The 22471-nt window shown below is 44.8% G+C and overlaps 1 protein-coding gene across 1 annotated transcript; it reads left to right on the forward strand.

Moving 5' to 3' along the window:
* The first annotated feature begins 517 nt into the window (after positions 1–517).
* On the forward strand, positions 518–11455 carry tcf19l (transcription factor 19 (SC1), like). The gene is made up of 6 exons (XM_063184777.1): positions 518–623; positions 1400–2105; positions 2528–2760; positions 4044–4223; positions 6484–7232; positions 10505–11455. The coding sequence occupies exons 2-6, from the start codon at positions 1832–1834 to the stop codon at positions 10845–10847; spliced, it is 1779 nt and encodes a 592-aa protein (XP_063040847.1). The 5' UTR covers positions 518–623; positions 1400–1831; the 3' UTR covers positions 10848–11455.
* Positions 11456–22471: the final 11016 nt, after the last annotated feature.

The following is a 22471-nucleotide window of genomic DNA, read 5'->3' on the forward strand; positions in this document are numbered from 1 at the left end:
ATGCAGAAAATGACAAATGAAACAAATATGGTATCATTGACCCCACACTTCTCAAACCATGCATAGTTACCTCTTAATGCTTGTTTTGATTTACTGTTAGCAGATTCAGTTCATAAAGAAGCCTCTTTACAGTGGGCGATATTATTAAGCGTACCATGCACAGTTTTGTATAATGTTTTGTTTCTTTTATGAATGAATTCTGATGATAATAAAAGTCATTTTGACAACTATTCTGACACAGCATCTCTTTTCCATAACATCCACAAGCTGACACCCTTTTTTCTGGTTGATTTACACCTCTGGAAATGCAGCGTTATTTGTTATGTAAATCATGGCTTCGATTGTCCATTGTTATTCACCACTTGTCATTAACGCATCAAAGAAACAGGTTTAAGACATTTGTGGGTCCCTAAAACAGTCTCCGAATATCCAGAGTGATTTCGCGGAATGCCATGATTCTGTGACAACACAGACGGAAGTGGCGTTGATCTCGCGCAAGGAAGCCTTTCTGGCGCGCCAAATTTCAAAGGACTTCCTGGGGAAAAGGACGCGAAAAGAAGAACAACAGCGATTAAATAACCAATAAATATCCCGGTTTGCAATTGCATTTCTTCTTAAAAGGGGTATGTTAACACTTTGTAACTATATATGTTTGGAGTGCAAGTTATAAGGATTGTTATTTCATTGTTGTTTCGTCTGATTATGTAATACGCTTTTTATACCGACCAAATGGTTCACCAGTAGGAGTAGAAGCTGCTGGCAAGTGAAGTTGGCTAACTAGCTAAGCTAACCATCTATGCCTCCGATGTGGTCCTGCGGTTTTGTCAAAGAAATTTGGCTACTCGCTTTTGTACTTTGTGTGCAAGTAGGTTGCACATCAGTAAGCCAAACCGCTACTTAACAATGAAAATATATGTCAATTGTACATTTAGGCATGTGGCAACTGACACAGCTGTCTTGTGTATGGACATCTAATCATTTAGAGCTACTCTGCTCTTTTCCCAGGCTAAAGTTATCGTTAGCTACTACAACATACCACTGGTATCATGTCATCCGTTTATGCGTATTAGAAACACTTTAGACTGTAGGAACCTAATTCCTTTATGTTTGATTCATAGATGTTGTATTTGTTGGACGTTACTTATAAGAACGTCATTGCCTGACTTTGACAACTGAGGAACGACATGTTCCGATTGAATCTCGTGTGTGATTGTTCTCAATCCAGCTTGAATTGAAGTACCATCCACCAGACAGTGTCAATGAGAGTACACTGTTCTGATTATAAATCGTATAACAAGTAAAGTAGCCGATTGCGAAGGTTTGTGCGTTTGTGGCGAACTCCGTCCATCCGTCAGGACAAAACCACTTTATTACATTCCTTTCCTCTTGTTTTTCTCAGGTGGAGACCGTGGGACGTCATGACACACCTTGTAGGCACAACTTTCTGTTTAGTCTGAATCGTGACCTAGATTTTTATCACACGCGTTGGCCCCGTGTTTTATATCCCACATACATTTGCATTATATGAGTATGATGAATTAGACTATTTTAAACATCAGCATTCCTTTTATATACAATTTTAAAACCAATATCCCTCCACCTGTTTGTAATATTAGTAAAGTTATGTTTACGCATCACATTACGCTCGTATTTTAAACGTGATATTTAAGCTTTCACCATTTGAAACTAACCCGCTTTAAAAAAGAAACAAAGTCAAAATGTGCCCAGTCTGACAGACAGCAAACCGCTTCCCAAGTTAAGCACAGGGTCAGGGTTTTAGTCTGGCTGACTCGGTCGCATTTGGGAGAGGGGTTGTTGGGAGGCGACAGCGATGCTGTCCGAAGTTCAGCCCTGCTTTCAGCTCCTGAGAATCGGCTCCTCAACGACCAACGACGCACTGCCAGACTCATCCCGGGACTTGTACACGTTTCGCCCAGCCCTCACTCACTCGGTGTTTAGGCTCGGCCGTGCAGCAGAGCTGTGCGACGTGACCCTAGATGCAGTCAACGTGTCACGTATCCACGCGGAGCTGCATGCCGAGAAGGTGACAGCCGTGAATGGAGAGGAGGGCTGGAAAGTGCTCGTCAAGGACAAGAGCAGCAATGGTGAGAGCCCTGCCAACAGCTGACGCCCCCCATTGAGCTGTGTGTAGCCTAATGGACTGTAATTATGTGGATTTTAATCTAATTGCGCTGGTTAAAGTGCACAATTTACTCAAAAGTATGACAAGCACGCAAAAGTATGACACCCAATTGGCATCCCTGGGTCCATACTCAGTGATGCAAAATATTAAAAGGGGGATTTGGTTAGTTATTGAGTTGGCCTTTTAAGTGTTGCCGTTTCGAATCTCACCCTTACCAGTTGTGTGTGTGTGTGTGTGTGTGTGTGTGTGTGTGTGTGTGTGTGTGTGTGTGTGTGTGTGTGTGTGGTCACTACATCTTCATCTATGGATGAAGTGCTCTTGAACAAGGTACTCAACCTCGCATTACTCCAGAGACTAACCACATTCTCCTGCTCTTCACTCTAGGCACTTGGGTCAACGATGCACGCCTGCAGCCCGGTGTGCAGTGGGAGCTTTCCGACGGTGACACCCTGGCCTTTGGCGGCCAATCGGAGCAGGGCAGCCCCGACTTCTACTTCCTGTTCCAGAAGGTGTGCGTGCGGCCGCTTGACTTCGACGCCATCACCCTGCCCAAGGCTGGCGGTGGCTCCTTCTCCTCAGACCTCCAGAACCGCATCCGCACCAGCCTGGAGCGCAAGGTGAGCGATCTGCACATCAAGTACACACCATTCATGATTACCGGTACACCCCTTTTGAAAAGTGACATTTTGAACAATAGTTATTTCCAAAATGTGTGTAAGTTTAATACAAGTACACGCCGAAACGCCTCTGTGCACAAAAATAAAGGGGAAAAAAATGATGCAAGGTGCGCCCCCCTTTTCTTTGATTGTAAGTTTAATACAACATCAGTTGAGCTTGCAACAGAAGAGTAAGGTTAATAATATACCTTAAACAACTTTTTTTTTCTTTTCTTTTTTTCTGCACATACACGCATTCCTACTGGGATGGATTAATTAACAGGCTATATATGCCCAGGGCTCTAAATTAATTTATTTTTCATCACCAGCCAAAATGGCTAGTAGATGTTAATAGCCAAAACTCACTCACTAAAGGGCCAAAGTGGCTAGTAAGTTGGTCTTTTCTACCAGCCAAACTGAAATGTCATCAGCATTTGGCCAGTTGGCTAGTATTAAATTAGATCCCTAGATATGGCTACAGCCTGTGGGACCCCACCTGACATGGGGCCCACAATTGGCCAAAGGGAGGGCGGAGTCAACAATTGCAGAATTATGACAAAGTGCAGTATTCAAAAATTTGTCTGCCAAGTGAAGTAGTGTGTTTTTATACATTTTGATTCTCCACGGTTGGCGGATATGTTATCCTTAATTCCTAGCTCAGACATATGACGCTGTGTATGTACTGTATACACTGTGTATGTATAGACTGTGTATTTTGTCAAGAAATTTGCCTTTTGCAGGGGGCTATAGAAACCTGTAGCCTAGGGGCCCCAGCATGCCTTCATGTAATTGTTTCAGCTGCACTAGGCATCTTAATTTCTCAGCTAGTCGTCGCCATAGTCTCTCGCAAAGTGTGGTTGTCTGCCCACACAGACAGAATAAGCAGCCAAGAGAGTCTTCATTTGACTCACTGGATAACCTGTTCAGATGATGATGATGATGATGATGATGATGATGATTATTTAGATTGTTTAGATGTGCCGTATGGTGATAAGTGAGTGCAGTTTAGTTCACTTTGTCAGATATTGTATACCTTATCATTTTCTTTTTTCTGCAGCTATACCAATTACTTTATTCAGCACCATGGGCCCCGTCATATAAGCTTACTCTTACCTTCACTTGAGGACCTTTTTCTCCATTCTGTTAAACTTTGTATGTCTCATGTAATTGAAAGATAACTGATGGTGTGAAGAAATAAATACGTTAGTTCATTCATCGATTCATTTATTATGATTCCGATGCAGGTGGAGCCCCAGCTGGACCTGTCGCGGCTGTCCATCAAGCGGGCCACGGTGATCCTCAACTCAATTGGCAGCCTGAGCAAGATGAACGGCAGCAGCTGGACCTTCCGGCGCTCCACCGACTGCACCCCGACGCCCACCCCCACCTCCAGCCGGGTGGGCAGCCCCACGCCAGCCTCCCTGGTATGCCTGGGACCATTAGCAAGACCTTCGTTTATTGTCAATGTCTTCTTTAAAAAAAAAAAATCTATAACTTTCATCTGAAGCCCTATTCAGATGGGACTAGTTTTATGTATGGACATGGGGAAATGTGATTCTATCTCAGGACGTTGGTAATAGAAATGGCCGATTTGGACAGGATTCAAATATCTCAGTAAACAAACAGAAAGTGGGAGGGGTAACTCATTACTAAGGCTGTAACGATATTGCATCGAACCGAGGGATCGCGGTACGCAGACCCACGAACCCCTATCGCGAACCTTCCTTGCAGAATCGCGATGCGCCCTTTTAAAGTTGTTACCCCTCAGTCTAGAAAACAGCAGGATACAGGCAAATGCTTGCATATGCGCGTTTAATGCGCATGTGCGCTCAAAGACAATTAGAAATGGGGCGCAGATGAGCGAGTAACACTTCCATTCACCCCTCTCTCCTGTAAAATGTTCCGCCCAACCAGCACGTGCATTGGTTGTTCATTGCCTGAGCAACCTCCGCGACCGCGAGACAAAACACTTGGGCAAACGTCGGAAGGTAGAACTTAAGCACAGAAATGAACAACAGACCAAGAAGGCTTTATCAAACGTGTGAAGATTTTTTTTATTCATGCATGCGCCGATGTTGAGTGGAGATAGACGTTGAGCGGAGAGAGAGAAAGAGTGCGAGAGAGCGAGATGCTCCGCCTGGCCAAATTTGAAAGAGCTTTGAAAGATTTCTATACGCTCACAATAGTGTCTGAAGTCGGGCGAACGTTGAGGTCGATGTGGATATTAGTCAGCGCATTATATCCTCCCCACATTGAAAGCCTACCTAGCGAAAACATGCTTCATTTCAAAATGTCAAATCACAAAACCAAAGGACAACGTGCGTGTTGCATACTTAGAACATAACTGAGGTTCATTTCGAGTTTTGTTTGTATAAGCGTGTGCGCGCTGCTGCACGATCAAAACAGTTACAAAAATATTAAACATCAAAATTAAGTGTTGCATTTCTGTAAGTAACTTAATACAACATGTTTCCTGACGAAATATGACCACTTGTTTTCAGTTAATGTTTGGATATTAATTGGATAATGTTTGATAATGTGAGACAGTTGTTGGCTACCTATACTGGAACCTTGACCCTTCTCTCTCCATCTCTGTCTCTCACACATGGTCAGCATCTCAGCATGATATGATCTAAGCCTATTAGTAATAGGCCTAAGCCTATTTTTCCTTGGTGAACTAATATCCCTTATTTCTCTGTGTTGTGCTTTGATGTCAACACCTGGGGAACAGGTTGCAGTGGTAGACCTATATCTGCAACATCATTTAGTAGACCTAAAAAAATAATGTAGAATGTAATGTAAATGCAAAAAGAAAGCATAGGCCTATATATAAATATAGACCATAATTTATTTTCTTATTTTTTTCCCTTTAAAAATAATAAAATCGTGTGGCATATCGAACCGTGGGTCATATATCGTGATACAAACCGAATCGTGGGTTGGGTGTATCGTTACAGCCTTACTCATTACGCAACTTTGTGACTGCACTTGTCGCGACGTGCGTGCCATCTTCACATTATATTATTGATTTTTGAGCATATTATTGCGAGTCCAGGCATTTGGTCTAGTGGAACAATTTTAATAATTGCCTGTTGGTTTACTAACCCATCACAATCCATTCTAATGCGTCTGATTGCGTGTCCTTTCATTTGGAGAATGCGTTTGATTGTGCGTTCGTGCACTTAACCAGACATCTTTACATAGGATCGAATTCGGGCGGGATTAGTATTACAGGGGGTAATTTCTCCGGACCGTTTCACAGGAGGTAAAACTCTCGGCAAAGTTAACCGACATTCTCCGCTATCGTTACCGTCATGGCGCATTTGGACGGGACTACATTTCTCGGTTATTATTACTTCATGCCAGGTCCCCCCATTAAACTAGTCCCATCCGAATAGGTCTTAAGTCAGTACATTTTCTGCCTGAAAAAGGTGGCCCGATATCTTACTGTGCCCTCTTGGTTAGGAATAGGATGGTAGTTAAGTTCATATATGAAAAGTGAGTGTGACGCCCAAACTTTAGAGGGCCTCATCTCCACAACCGTTAGACCTAGCGTGCTATTACTTGGGATTCTGGCATAAAAAAAGTACTCAAATCTAAGAGTGTCACCTGGGGAGGACATAGAATTGAGAATCGACATAGAAGGACCTTAGTGTAATGTAATGTAATTCTGGTGTTTTCCAGGCCCAGTCCCTGGTGCCCCCTTCCACGCCACCCCCTCCGGCCAGCGTGCACCCGCACCGGCCCGCCACCTCCTGCAGCACCTCGGCCAAGAGCCGCCGCAAGTCGGCCCACACCGTGCTGCTGGAGGACGACAGCGCCGACGAGCAACGCGGTCAGTCAGGCAGCGGCGTCACCACGGCGGGCGAGGCCCGTCTCAGGGGCCGCAAGAGGCGCCGTCTCTACAAGTCCGAATCCGAGGCGCCGCCACCTCCTAACATACACTACCACCACCACCACCCCCACCAGCCCTCGCTCGCTGTGGCGCCCATCGCCAAGCCCGAGCCCAGAGCCGCCGGCACCGCCCTGCCTAGGCCTCACATCAACATCAGCGCCTACCACGGCCACATCCACCACCACCAGCACAACAGCAGTAGCAACCACAGTCACGTCGTCGAGGGGCGGGTTGCGCCGCAGTTTGTGGCCAACAACATCCTGGTGCGACGCAGCAGTGCCGAGCCCATTCGCGCCTCCATGGGCGGGAGAGGCGGAGGAGGGGCCGTGTACCGAGGGCAGAGGGCCGAGCTGCAGCAGAAGGGGATGTCTCCGGCCGCAGCTGCGCGAGGGGGCAGGAGGAGGGCGTCGGCACCCTCGCCCATGTACTCCCCCCTGGTGGTGGGAGGGGAGAGCTACAACCTGGCCTCGCCCTCCGTGCGGCTGGCCAGGGGCGGCAGGGAGAGGAACCAGTTCTCCAGATTCCATGTCACTACAGGGTGAGGCTTGCTTCTCTCTCACTCTCTCACTCACACACACTATTTCCCTCTCTCACTTTATTTTACTCTTTCGTTTGATCTCTCTCTCTCTCTCTCTCTCTCTCTCTCTCTCTCTCTCTCTCTCTCTCTCTCTCTCTCTCACACACACACACTATTTCCCTTTCTCACTTTCTTTTCCTCTCTCGTTTGATCTGTATGTCTCTCTCTCTCCCCCTTTCTTGCTCTCAGTCCCTCTTTTGCACGATTTCTCTCCCCCCATCACTTTAACTCTCTCACTCACTCACCCTCTCCCTCTCTCCCTCTCACTGTTGTTACAGGTGAATTGCAGTTTTGTCAATTTTACCGCCTTTACAGTTGCCCCAGGCCAGTTTTAACATGCCTAACGTCCTTAATTAGTCTCATTAAATTAGTGTAATTACAGTACTAAAAGATGCATTTACATGGGTTTTAAAACCCTGTTTCTGTCCTGGAAAGGAGCCAATAGTGATATTTTTCTTGCTCTCTCTCTTACTATCTCTCGTGTTATGTATTTTCGTATACCCTACTTCTCTCTCTCTGTCTCTCAAATTCACTGACTCACTAACTCTCTCAACCTTTCTCTATTTTTCATTCTCTCTCCCTTACCCTTTTGCTTTTTCTCTTTTTCTCCCGTCTCCTTTTTTCCTTTTCCGTGTGGGTATTTCTCCCCTACTCTGCAGTAGCTATTAAGTAACCCCCTACAGGTAAACTGCTCCATTTGCCTCTGGCATACTTAAACATGCCCAGAAATGTTAATCAAGCTCATAAAATTGCAATAAATACTAAAAATTGTCGTTTTTAGGTGGTTGTTAATGTTTGAAATGCTTCATTAGCTTTTAAGGTGCATTGCCTTGAGGCCTTTTAAATGTCAAATCAGTGGGTTGGTTTGTTTCCGTGAGGCTCACACATTGCTGAAATACCTGTTGGCTTTGCACTGTAAGTTTAGGTGTGGTGAAGTTCGAAAGGGCGTCCAGCAATAGTGAAGTCAGCAGAGTAAACATCCTGTGCAGAGTCCTAAAGGCAAACTGCTGACCGACTGCCCCATTGACTGACTGACTGACATAGTGACTGAAAGCCCCAGACAGGTAGTTCCAGAAGATCGGTTTAGTGCTACTGTAGTATGTGCAATCACATGTATGTGTTTTACACATTTATGAAGATTTTTGTATACACATTTTATCCGGGTGGGCCTTTTATTTTACTCCTAAACTTCCTAAAAGAGATATTTTAAAACCTGGAAATTTCAGTGGATATTTTGAAAAATCTGCATACGTAAACAAGGCCTCAGAACAAATGGCAAACCAGATGCCAAATGGCAATGGCAAACATCAGATGCCTCTGGTTTTCTTTGCTTGGAGTGTACAGCCACAAAGTGCCACTATTTGTAAGATTACCTACTTACTTATGTATACAGTGCCCTCCATTATTATTGGCACCCCTGGTTGAGATGTGTTTTTTAGCTTCCAATTATTATTATTTTTCTCTAAATAATATGGGACCTTAATGGAAAAAAAGAGAAAAATCCAACCTTCAATACAAGTGCATTTATTCAGTGGGGAAAAAATCCCACATAAAGAAATAATTATTTGACATCAAATAATGTGTGTCACAATTATTAGCACCCCTGTTGTTAATATTTTGTACAACCCCCTTTTGCCAACAAAACAGCACCTAATCTTCTCCTATAATGTTTCACAAGATGGGAAAAGACAGAAAGAGGGATCTTCAGCCATTCCTCTATGCAGAATCTCTCTAAATCATCCAGAGACCTGGGTCCTCTCCTCTGTACTCTCCTCTTCAGCTCACCCCACAGGTTCTCAATGGGGTTGAGGTCTGGGGACTGAGATGGCCATGGGAGGAGCTTGATTTTGTGTCTGGTTAACCATTTCTGTGTAGATTTGGCCATATGTTTAGGGTCATTGTCTTGCTGAAAGACCCAGTGACGACCCATCTTCAGCTTTTTGGCAGAGGGCAACAGATTTTGATTTAAAATGTCCTGGTATTTCAAAGCATTCATGATGCCATGCACCCTAACAAGCTTCCCAGGGCCTTTGGAAGCGAAACAGCCCCACAGCATCACTGACCCACCCCCATACTTCACAGTGGGTATGATGTGCTTTTCAGCATGCACATCTTTCGTGGCACGCCAGACCCACTTAGAGTGTTTGTTGCCAAAAAGCTCAATCTTGGTCTCATCTGACCAAAGCACACGGTCCCAGTTGAAGCCCCAATACCGCTGGGCGAACTCCAGACGTTTGCGTTTATGATTGTGGGTGAGGAAAGGTTTTCTCCGTGCATGCCTCCCAAACAGCTTGTTGGCGTGTAGACAGCGCCTGATGGTTGATTTGGAGACTTTGTGACCCCAGGATGCTACCATTTGTTGTAATTCTGTAACAGTGAGCTTTGGAGATATTTTGATTTCTCTTACCATCCTCCTCACTGTGCGTGGTGGCAAAATAAACGTCCAGGCTTGTTTACCACTGTTCCAGTTGTTTTGAACTTCTTAATTATTCCTCTCACAGTAGATATGGGCAGCTGCAGTTGAGTGGCAATCTTCTTGTAGCCTCTGCCTGACCTGTGAAGGTCGACGCACATCTGCCTCACTTGTATGCTGTGTTCCTTTGTCTTTCCCATGTTTAAGAGTGGATAAGAGAAATGGCCTCGGTGTCACGTCATAGTTATACCCCAGGGAAACAGGAAGTGATGAATTACTAATTAAATGTTCCTACATACTCTGGTAAACTTTGTAAACTACTGTAGAAATGACAGAAACGCTTCAATTATATTTATTTCCTGGGAATTGTTAAGGGTGCCAATAATTGTGGAACAGGTGATTTAATGAAAAAAAAATATTTTTTAGTCAGGGATTTTTTTTATTTTCCTACAATTCATTTGAGTTGAAGGCTACATTTTCCTAAAATTTTCAGTGTGACAGTATTCTTCTGCAATAAACACTGAATTTATTTTAAGGCTTTTAACACATCTCAACCAGGGGTGCCAATAACTATGGAGGGCACTGTATATATATATATTTATTTTAATTATTTTTGGTCTTTTTTATTATTTTAGTCATGATGGGACAGTGAGAGATTTGACAGGAAACGAGTGAAGGTTTGGCAAAGGCCCCGGGTCGAAATCCAACCCAGGTCGCTGGCATAGCGTAGTCGCCTGAATGCCTGAAAATGTACAAAGAAATTAAAAACACCCCCACACACACACAATACCAAACTTCTCTATCTCCTGTCGTCTTTCAGGAAGCGGCGCGGCAGACCCAGGAAGCACCCTCTGCCTCCTCGCCCCTCCCTCCCCTCCCCCACCTCCTCCTCGTCCTCCTCATCCTCCTCCTCCTCTTCTTCTTCCTCCTCGTCTTCCTCCTCCTCTTCCGAGGATGACGAGGAGGATGAAGAGGAGCGTGGGCAGACGGGTGCGGTGGAGGCGTGTGCGGCGGGCATGAGGTGCCGGCTTCCCCAGCAGGACACGGTGCAGTGGATCCAGTGCGACGACTGCGACGGCTGGTACCACGTGGACTGCCTGCGCTGCGCCCGCGCCTCCCTCCTGCTCGACCCCAACGCTGACTTCCACTGCGGATGCCGCTGAGGGGATTCGAACCCCACCAACCCCCTCTCTTCTCCACCACCCTGTACCATCCTCCTCCTCCTCCTCACATAAACACAAGCTCGACCCCAACGCTGACTTTTACTGCGGATGCCTCTGACGGGATTCGAACCCCAATCAACGCCCTCTCTCCACCCCCCCAATACCAACGTCCTCTCTACCTCCTCCTCACATAAGCACATGCTCAAACCCAATGCTGATTTAACACTGTGGATGCTGCCGAGGCTTTGAACCATCAGCCCATTGGCGTAGCCCAAAAACACAGACATGCCCATAGTACTATCATACAATCATATTCTGATACTCACACTTGCACAGGCACACTATCATACAATCATATTCTGATACTCACACTTGCACAGGCATGCTAGTACACTCACACACAATTAGACTCACTTGTACACTTGCACATACCACACATATTCCTTCCATTTATATGCAGTGCCAGAGATGTTTACTTGTTCAATTTATAGAGCAAGGCTTATGCTTCTACTATTGATGTCCATAGAGGATGTGAGTTTCATAGCTTTTGAGGCCTCCTTTATGTTCTATAATGAACAAATCAACATGTCTGATTCTGAGACAGACACACACACCCCCCCACACACACACACACACACACACACACACACACACACACACACACACACACACACACACACACACACACACACACACACACACAGAGGAAGTATTCTGCCCACTTCCATATATTCAGACCTCTTCCCTGCCCCCACTGAGGCCAACAGAGGTTTCTCTGCTCCAAGCTGCTTCCATCTTATCTCTCTACTGTAGGTATACAGAGAAAAAAATAATAATATGGAGACAAATTCCACCTTCTTACTTATCGTCTTGACACGGCATTGACCTCTGCACTGAATTCAATTTGTATCCACTGAGCTATATAGACCTTGTGCGGTGGATACAAATTAACACACACGGCAGAGTGCACGGCAAAGCTCCCTTGGCTACCGTTTTGCTTTTGACTATCAACCCAACCTTTTGACATTTATACATACAGCCCGGCTCGCTCCCTCGAACACTGCCTCACTACTATAGAGTCCATGTTGTCACCGCTGCATGAGCTGAGCTGAACTGAATGGATGGAACACGTATGAGGAGGCTTTAGAAGACCGGAGCTGTTATCCGGAACAGTTTTTTAATCGACAACCCCGACCAACTATTGCACATGTACACACGCATGCTCACACACGCGCATCCTCTGACTCATGCTGACATGTACATGAGCATGTCCATACAGACACACAGAAACACACGCACACTTTTGTAAAGAAATGTGACCTCAGACATACTCTCTCTGAAGAGTTCCGTCATTACGTCAGAGTCACTTGTCTGTGCTCATCAGCCGGCCTCTCCGGCCTCGCCTGTGGCCCGCAGAAATTGGCTGCCATGAAGCCTTAATGAACTCTGCCAGCTAATTCTCTGTTGACTTTATAAAAAGCGCCACTCTGAGTCTGCGGCCACTCCTCAGTTCTCATCATGGTGCTCATCGGGACCGCCGGAGAACGGCTCTTGGCGCCGTGGTTGAGGAGTACGCCGACACACACTCACTCACTCGCTGGCCGGCTGGCTGTGTTCTCAGAAGTGCAATGATCATTACTGAAGAGGAGGCAGAGAGGGAGAGGACTGATGCATTAGAGTGACTTTTTTATATTCTAAAAGGCTTTTGTGGATAGTCCTTATGCGTTTCAAGACTTTGTTTCTTGCTCTTAAGACAGAAAAAGGCTGTTGGCAGCCAGCCTCCCTGCTTCAGGGAAATGGGTCTTTTTTTCCCCTTTTTCTACGGCCTGAACTTTAATGTCGTGTGGCTTGATGGGTGCGTCGGAGGGGAAATTGCCGCCATCAATCACTGCTCGGGCTACAAGATGGCGTTAGGATTTTTCTTGGGACTTAATCTCAAGCTAGACTTCGCTCGCGTCGGGGAAAACTTTGATGCAGTGTGCGTTTGTTGTCATCCACTACGTCTAATGGGTAAATGGTCATGATTGCATAGGGAAAGATCAGACACAGCTTTTTAATGTGCTTAGGAGTCATAAGGGGTCGTGTTTTTGGGGGTCCTCGAGATGAGACGCGTTGGAGTGGTTGTGGCTTTTGTGTTCAACCACAAGCGCACGTTACGCTGTCTTGTAGATCAGACGGTTGGGATAGTGAAGATGTCAAGGCCTTTGGAATGACGTTTCTTGTCAGTTACCTCTGGAGTATGCTCGGTTCCAGAATTGCGTACGTTTTGTGTGTATGAATGTACTGTATGTAATGTATGGAAGTATTTGTATATCACTTTTGGGTGGCCCCATACGAATATTGGTGTTTGTGGTTCAAAGGGGAGGCGGGTGGGGGGGATGGCATTGTAAAACCGTTGACGCTGGCGTTAGAAACAAAGCTCCGTGGCAATGCAAATGACGAGGCCTCTTTCTCAACATATGGAACAATTTCAGAAAAGCTCCAAAATGTGGGTTGTGGTGTGGGTTGACACATGCACTGTTTTTTTCCTCCTGTTTTTTGTAAAAACCCCATACAAGATTCTCCTGTCACTTAAAACTGATTGGTCATAATTCCAGAGCTTTGATATTGCGGATTAATGCATTAAATTGTGTCTACAATTGAGACGAGAAGGGATGAATTTATGGCCACAGCTGTAAAAAAGAAAATGCAGGTTTCCATCATATCTTTATTTTTTGTTTTGTTTTATTATTTCCGCTTCTCATTAACATTAAGCTTTCACTTTTCACAGCCGCTAACCTCATGTGTTGTAGGAAATCTTGTTGTCTGCTATAAATAACAATAGGTTTTAAGCTGGTTTATGTCTATGAATGTTTATGATTTCACACTGTCTTCACTTTAACGGAAACGCAACGGAGGAAAAAAAATTACAATCTGCATGCCTTTCACAGTGTTGGGCTAAGAGGTGCGAGGGGGGGGGAAAATCAGGGCCTGAATAAAATATTTAAAAGAGCTGATTGTGTTGCAAATGTATGTCTCTGTAAAGTAATGCGTCTGTTTAGTATTCATGGTTTTGCTGATTATTTTCCTATTATGCACGTTTCCCCCCAGTTCTGTCAAAGTATAAGCCTCTTCCTCTGATCCTTCAGAAGTGTTGCCATACAAACAGTGTAATCGGCTAACTAATACCTGACAAGAAGCACATTTTTTTAAACAGTGGTTAAAGCACACAGTGTCCTTTTGATTTTTTTTTTTATAGCCCAGAAACACTGAATACATAATTGAAACGGTTTAAACATTCATGGTGCCCTTCAAAGGCACTCCATGCTTGACCTGGAGTTGCATTTATCGCTTCTCATCTCTGTGTATTAGCCTCCTCAGAGCCCTCGGCTGTCAGGTCAGGATGTGGACGGACGTGACATGATTGACAGCAGTAATAAAGCTTAAGACCCGCTGATCAGAATCTTCTAGAAGGATGCCCTTCACCTCCACATGGGATTTTGTGAACGTGATGTGTGATCCTTGTGAAGTGTCGGGTAATTTCCGCACACTACATTGCCTGTCTTGTTAGACCAGTGAACATCTCAAAAAGGCCCAACAAACTTAAAAAAATATGGTTCATATTTTTATTGAGCCTTACAATCTCCTGCCACATATAATAAAAATCTACCTTCCTATGGAAAAAAAAATGTTTTCAAGGTCAAAGCTAGCATATTACCAATGCATTTTGCCATTGTGAGATCCTTCAGGTTGACGTTTTAAACTAAGGCTTATGAAATTTAAGCTGATCAGAATCTAGGATGCCCTTCAACTCCACCACGTATTTGTGTGAACGTGATGTGATCCCTTTGGATGTGGACAATTTCCGCACACTTCACTGCCTACCATTTAGTCGATTTCTCACAATGGGACAAGAAAAATTAAATGAAATAGCAATGATGGTCTATACTTTCTTAATTAATTTTTTTCAAGGTCAAAGGCAGCTGATGACCATGCATTTTGCCATTGCCTTTTCAGAATCAAGAAGGATGCCCTTCACCTCAAATACTGCAGGCCTATGATGGTGATGATGTGTGTTATGTGATCCCTGTAAATGTGGATAGTTTCCACACACTTTTCCCACCTAGGGCAGTCAACCCAGATCATAAAAGAGGTGTAAAACAAATGGCAATGGTAGTATGTTTATAGGTCTTAAAAAAAACACCACCACCATCCACCTCCACGAGACTTATCCAGCATCTCCAAAAATCGTGAACTGTTCTTTAAAACTCCCCTGCACTACATATTAAAATCTGTCTTCCTTAGTGAAACAACTGCTTTTTCAAGGTCGAAGGAGATTTCCAGTGGTCTTTTGCCAATTGGGAGATCCCACAGGTTAATCAGGTAAAAACTTAAACTGGATAGGCCTATGAAATTTAAACTTTCATAGTTAGGCCGTAACTCACATTAAGGCAAATATTTTTTCTGTCTATCACAAGTATTCTGAAATGTGATGTTTTATTATACAAATGAGATCATCTCTGCTTAATATCTGGGTAGAGATGAAGACCGCATATCTGTAGGGGGGACGGTCTGGAGGATTTGACTGGTGCTCAGCTGCACTGTCCACTGTTTCCATAGCAACTCCTGAGGCATGCTCCGGTGCTGATGAGTGAGTGAAGGGTCCTGGGGGACTGGGAGGAGAGAGGTGAAGAACGAGGGAGAGAGAGCGGGATTGGTACTTTCAGCCTAAAGAGGTAATTTCGAGGGACTGGGGAGTAGGGAAAGAAAATGGAGGAGGTGACACGGACAGGTGAGGGCTTCCCTTCCACAACATGGTGGCTGCCATGGTGTCATTTCTCTTGAGTCCAAAAGGGGGCACTCCTGGTCTGTTGCTAGGCTATTCACACATACCTCAACAAGCCTCAGAAGCAATGTGTTAACTATGCACACACACACACACACATAAACTTGGTAATAACTAAGAGTGGTGTTTATGTAACTTATAATGAGCCATCATAAATATAGCGCACAAGATTCATCTCCGGGGGCACCTTTGGGGGGTGGGGGGGGATCCTCCCACCCACACACAAACCAAACCACACAAATAGTGTGTGGCAAATGAGGCGAAGCCAAGTCAGCCAACTCAAATGCAAACGCATTGTTAAACCCCAGTGCGACCGCGGGGCACTTTATCCAGACCAGAGAGAGGGAGAGAAAATAAGAATTGGTATAGACCAGTGTTTCCCAACCTTTTTTTGTCTTGTGTACACCCTAAGCATTTTTGTTGTGCCATGAATACCCCCCAATCAAGTTCTATATCGCTTTCTCTATCCCAATGTAACTAAGATCCATACATTTGTAAAATTACATTTTTCCAAGTAGCCTACCCCCTGCAGTGTGCTCACTCACGTACCCCTAGTGGTACACGTACCCCTGGTTGGGAAACACTGGTACAGTATAGACAATGAGAGTAATTTAGGAGAGAGAGAGAGAGAGAGAGAGAAGAAGAGAGAAGGAAATGAGCTCTGATCAGGGATCAGACTGACAGGCGTCGAGTGTAACGGAGCAGAGCGTATTCCTTAGCCAGTGATTGATTCGATTGACAGGCTTACAGCGCTAGCTAATGGGATCATGCAGAGTGGACTGGCTCGTCTCCTCTAGGCCGATATTCTGTCAAGATGGACTGCTTTGTCTAGATGGGCTACCGATAGGCTGTAAACCATCGCCCAAACCCAGCCCAGCTCAATCGGCTGGGAACTCGACTGCTGCAACGGCGACCCGGGTTCTATTCCGGCCCGAGGTCATTGGCAGAGCTCTCCCCTGTATCTCTCTCCCCCCGCTAATTTCCTGTCACTCTTCACTGTCTCTGTCATAATAAAAGCATAAAAAGCTCACCCCCCAAAACCCCAATAGCCCAAACCCTCAGGGTGCCACCCTGGCCCATTGCAATGGCTTGGTAGCTCAGCTCGACAAGTAGCTCATACCGACACCACACTGGCAAACGGCCAACCACCACTACCCCTCGACACACACACACACACCCCTCATACACCCCGACACACACACACACACACACACACACACACACACACACACACACACACACACACACACACACACACACACACACCCTCAGTCTGACTCACCTTGGTTTTAATCATCTTATTTTTTATCATGTGCCCCTTTGTCCCCAGCCTTTTGTCCCGTCTCTTGTATTTCGTTACCAACTACCTCTCATTTGCCAGATGTTATCTGCCTCTCTCTTCTTTCTCTCCTTTTCTCTCTCTCTCTTCTTCTTCTCTCTCTCTTTTTTTCTTCTTCTTCTCTCTCTCTCTCTCTCTCTCTCTCTCTCTCTCTCTCTCTCTCTCTCTCTCTCTCTCTCTCTCTCTGTCTCTCTCTCTCTCTCTCTCTTCTTCTCTCTCTCTCTCTCTCTCTCTCTCTCTCTCTCTCTCTCTCTCCCTCCTCTCTCTCTGGACTCCTTGCACCTGATCACTCGCTACTCGTCAGGGGGCGATTTAGTTAAATCAAACCAATTTCCTCCTGACCTGAATATTACCTCGGCTCTCCTGGTTGGTTTGGTGGTGTGTATGTGTGTGTGTGTGTGTGTGTGTGTGTGTGTGTGTGTGTGTGTGTGTATGCATGCTTGTGTGTTTGTGTCTGTGTGCGTGCGTACGCATGCTTGTGTGTGTGCGTGTGTGTGTGTGTGTTTGTGTCCGAGTGCGTATGTGTGTGTGTGTGTGTGTGCCTGCGTGCCTGCGCATGTGTGTACTTTCTATATGACATCATGGGGGGGCTCACAATTGAATCAGAGTGCTTCCCTATGTGCGCCGTGCAGTGCAGATCACTTGTTGTGTTTAATATCTGCCTGCCTGCCCTGTCTGGCTGCTGGGCCGGCTGTGTGGTACAAGGCAACCCCATCGGGTAGACACTCCGCAGCATTTATCATCATTATGTGGGAAACCTGCCAGACAGACATTTTGTTTTGACCATCTCGTTTAAACGTGGCCAGCCAACTGGGGACAACAAAAGATAAAAGTGGAGGCTGCAATTTCAGGAACCCTGGCGTGCGCAACACAGCGCAACACAACACAGCACAGCGGCCCACGAGTGCAACATGAGTCCCCAACTACAGGAGTCTGTCGGGGCCGCCGACAGCTTTGGCCCGGGCCCGGGACAAAGTCGTCTGAAAGGGCCCGGTCCTCAACACTTTCAATGTAAATGGGGACCCAATGGGGTCTCCCTGGGCCAGGGGCAGCTGACCTGTTTGTCCTCCCCACCTGTCTCCCGTTGTCTTGTCCGCAACCCTGGCTTTGCCTCAGCTGAACACGGGGGCTGGAAAATGAGAGGAAATAATGGTACTACACACACACAAACAAACAAACATGTACACACGCACGCACGCACGCACGCACGCACGCACGCACGCACGCACGCACGCACGCACACACACACACACACACACACACACACACACACACACACACACACACACACACACACACAGGGAGAGAAATACAATACACTCTCCCTCCACACACATACACACAAAACACAAATTTGACAACAATGGTACTGTCATGGAGGCAGGCATCTTCCGAAAAAGAAAAATTGAAATATGCAACAGCTTTTGTGGGATAAGAAATGTATTCCGTTTGTTCCTCGGAAGCCTCCTCCAAATCCACAATTCAAAGTCTGCCGCACACTCACACACGGCACAGAGCAGAATGTAAACACATCAAAAGAGGAACGAGGATTTGGATTGGTCTTTAACAAACGCAACAACAAACAAATCGTGCCGGTGGATCCCTCTGATGTCACGTGCGGTGTGTTTGTCGTGCGGTGACTGTGTGTGTGTGTGTGTGTGTGTGTGTGTGTGTGTGTGTGTGTGTGTGTGTGTGTGTGTGTGTGTGTGTGTGTGTGTGTGTGTGTGTGTGTGTGTGTGTGTGTGTGTTGAGTACACGTAGGTGTGTGTGTGTGTGTGTGTGTGTGTGTGTGTGTGTGTGTGTGTGTGTGTGCTGTTGAGTACACGTAGGCGTGTGTGTTCGTGTGTGTGTGTGTGTGTGTGTGTGTGTGTGTGTGTGTGTGTGTGTGTGTGTGTGTGTGTGTGTGTGTGTGTGTGTGTGTGTGTGTGTTCGTGTGTGTGTATGTTTGTGTGTTGAGTACACGTAGGTGTGTGTGCCTGTGCCTCTGTGTGTGTGTTACACAGAGTCAATCCGCAAGCAGGGGGCCTGGTCCCTCGTCGTCGTGACAAACTGGTCCGACCGGTTCCGCCTCCGGCGACAAATCAGCCGTTTCGCCCTTTAATGGTCGCGCTCATTTTCCGCTCTGCTCTCCGTCTTGTCGAAGTGGGTTTGCCATGAGGACAGGCGCTGGAGCGGAGCCAAGCGCAGACTGACGGGCCAGCAGGCATGAATCAGACCGCCGACTGACTGACTGACTGACTGACTGACTGAGTCACCCACCGATCAAGATGGGGGAAAGATGCCACACTGACATCTGACTCTCGCTTACATACGTAGTTTATTTACAGTAGGTGGAGCTGGCTATAGGGCACAACCACTTGTCCTATAGCCTACCACGACCAGCAAAGTATAGGGGGCAAACACTTGCCTTATAACCCTCCAGCAGTGAGTGAAGGGCAAAATGAATTCATTAAGTTACAATCCGGTGCCGCCACATATTCCAATTCAGACAGGTGATTGGCTGGTTGAATGATCACCTGGTTGAATTGGATGGGTAAAACAAGGTCATTTGGAATATGTGACCCAAGACTGTTACTAATGAGTCCAGCAATATTAGCAATGATTTGTGGGTTCCTGAGTGCAATCACTTGACCAGATCCTACAACGCTAACAGCAAGGTGTGATGATGGGTAGATAAATTAAAACTAAAGCAACACTAAATAATAGTTTAACCTAAAAATTATATTTTTATGGTGCTGTGGTTTGGTGGGCTATGACTCCAGGCTGTGGAGCTGGGGACCCGGGTTCGAGCCCGACCTGAGGTCATTGCCTAATCCTTCCACATCTCTCTTTTCCACGACTTTCCGGTCACGTTCTGATAAAGGCAAAACAAATATTTTGAAAAATAACAGTAATGACATAATGGCATAAAATAATGACATTTTCAAAATAATTTCAGTGGTTCATCAGCTTTTTACAAGGTGATGGTTCTGAATTTGCTTTGACGCCCTCCGTGAACTTCATATCTACTCAAAGATCATTTGAAGGGGCAACTTGCTGTAAAAAAAACAAGAAACATTTCTGCTTCCCACTTATATGGAAGAGGAAGTGTTGCTACAGAAGAGGAAGTAACTATGGAAAAGGAGGTCAAAGAAAAGAGATCATATCACTCCTGGCTTCCACTGAGGTTCAGAATGGAGTTTAAAACTCTTCCGATGGCCATGTCACCCAATGGCCTAGCCCTAAATATATGTTATCATCCTAAACGTCAATAGTATTGGTTTAGTCTCCTCTATTGGTTGTGCCTAGGGTAAAGTCCAGATTGAGTAAATGCTGCCAAATGCTGGAACCAGATTCAAATTTCAAATTAGAAATGTCTCATGTTTGAATTTTTTAAAATTTTCATCTGCCTTTGGTTAGGGTTAGCTATCTCGCTATAATACTTTCCATACTTTCTACTTTCTTCAGTATTTTTTTTTCTCTTTTTGTTCTTTCCTCTCAAGCACATTAAATGACTGCTATGTATGATAATGTGTGGTCCGTGTACTAAATCCTATTGCTATTGTTATTGGTTGCTATATTAATTGGTTGCTTGATTTCCTCAGTTATTTTTTACCTTTTTACCAGTTTACATTTTCCTGTATCATTCTGGCTTTTACTGTGCGTGGGTGTACTGAAATGTACTGAAATACAATTCGTCAAAATGTGCTCAAGTAAAAGTAAAATTAGGTTACCCATTTCAAAACTCTACATAGAAAATTATTAATTATTAATTAAAAACTACTCAATTGCAGTGACTTGAGTACATGTAATTAATTACTTCCCACCCATGGTTTCTCTTGGTGTCTTCTTTGTTGTGAATTAAATGCACATCAAGGTTAAGTACTGGGTATAGAATTGCCTGTCTTAGGGGCATCAATTCAAAAGCAATATGGAATGTCACTAGACGCAGGGCTGGATTAACACTCTAGCTACATGTGGGTGATTCTCACGAAACGTGCAACAAAGGTGTTTTGACAACCATTTTTTCAAAATGCTTTTTTGGTTGAATTTCTTTTTGAATCAGTTACATCAAAGTGTACAGTTACTAAGCACAATAATATCAACTTACCTGACAACTTTTTAAAACACATTTTTTAAAGTTTTATAGGTCCATGTCTGCTAAAATGCTCATTACCGCAATTTTTTTCTTTCATGAAATGTATTAGGACACTTAATTGTTCTAGCAGTTGTGTTCATTGAATATTGATAGTTGTACTAGGGACTACATAAAACACTCAAAAAAGTTTTTTTTATATAATTGTAGGTTAAGAATTTTACCATTTTACCTCATTACCGCAATAGGATCATTTGTTTTCCTCTTTAATTTTAGAATACATCAGTGAAAACCTACAATTTCGGTCCAAAAATTATACTGAAGTGAAAGAAACATGAAAGGTACTGTGTCCATAAAAAATATACATGAATACAGTTTTCCTTTAGTACTTTTTTTTTACAATTAAGTGCTCATTTCGGTAATGAGGGATATGTTTCGGTAATGAGAATGAGTTTTCGGTAATGAGAATAAGGAGAAATAAATTGAACTAAAGCCAAATATTAGTAAATTATGTGTTATTTGTTATTATTATTAGCACACGACAGAGCCTCCAGGGCAGAACTAATCAAATGACACCTAATAAGATGATAAATATATTCTATATAAAACCATTCATTAAGCTACTGAAGGATATTGGGATTCAAGACCAAAGACCATAAAAGACCATAGGTCAGGGGTGGGGAACCTGTCTCGAGGGCCGTTTGTGGCCCTTGAGGCCGTTTAATCAGGCCCCCGATATATATTTAATGTTATGCAGCTTCACATGAAATATGACATATTTTGTAAAGGAATCTTAGAAAATACATTAGCAATACAATTAAGTTATATTCAGGGGACCTAGAGAAGGTGGGGGTCTGTTTTAAGGTGTCTGCCTTCAATATAGGCCTAAAGTGCAGGGGAAAATCCTGGTTTGTGTTAATAGTGCGGCCCTCAGAGGACTTTTACGGCCCTTAGATGAATTTGAAGTGGCCGCTCGAATGAAAAAGGCTCCCCACCCCTGCAGGAGGTGAATAGGCGAGGCCCCTTCTGGGCACCAAAGTAACATCATAGTACAAGGGGTGAAGGCCAAGGGGTGCACTCTGAAGTTATAGTTAGTCCATCATCAAAACACCGGAGGGTCACCACCTGATGACCCCAATGAAGAGCATACATCCCACTCCTCATCCCCACCCTGAATATGATATCACAACTCACCACTGATCTCTCCAGCCAAAAATCTATAGTGGACCAGAAATCTAGATCTGTTATGAGAAGGGAAATCATGTCGCAGTGCGAGGTCGTGCACTGGACTTTTTTTCAGACTCGGCGCGCACCGGCAACTAGGAAGTAGGAAGTAGAAGGAACAGGAGATGACTAGAGTAGGTTGTATGGTATGCCGGTTCGGT

The sequence above is a fragment of the Engraulis encrasicolus genome, chromosome 20, assembly GCF_034702125.1.
Source record: "Engraulis encrasicolus isolate BLACKSEA-1 chromosome 20, IST_EnEncr_1.0, whole genome shotgun sequence".
NCBI classification, from domain to species: domain Eukaryota; kingdom Metazoa; phylum Chordata; class Actinopteri; order Clupeiformes; family Engraulidae; genus Engraulis; species Engraulis encrasicolus.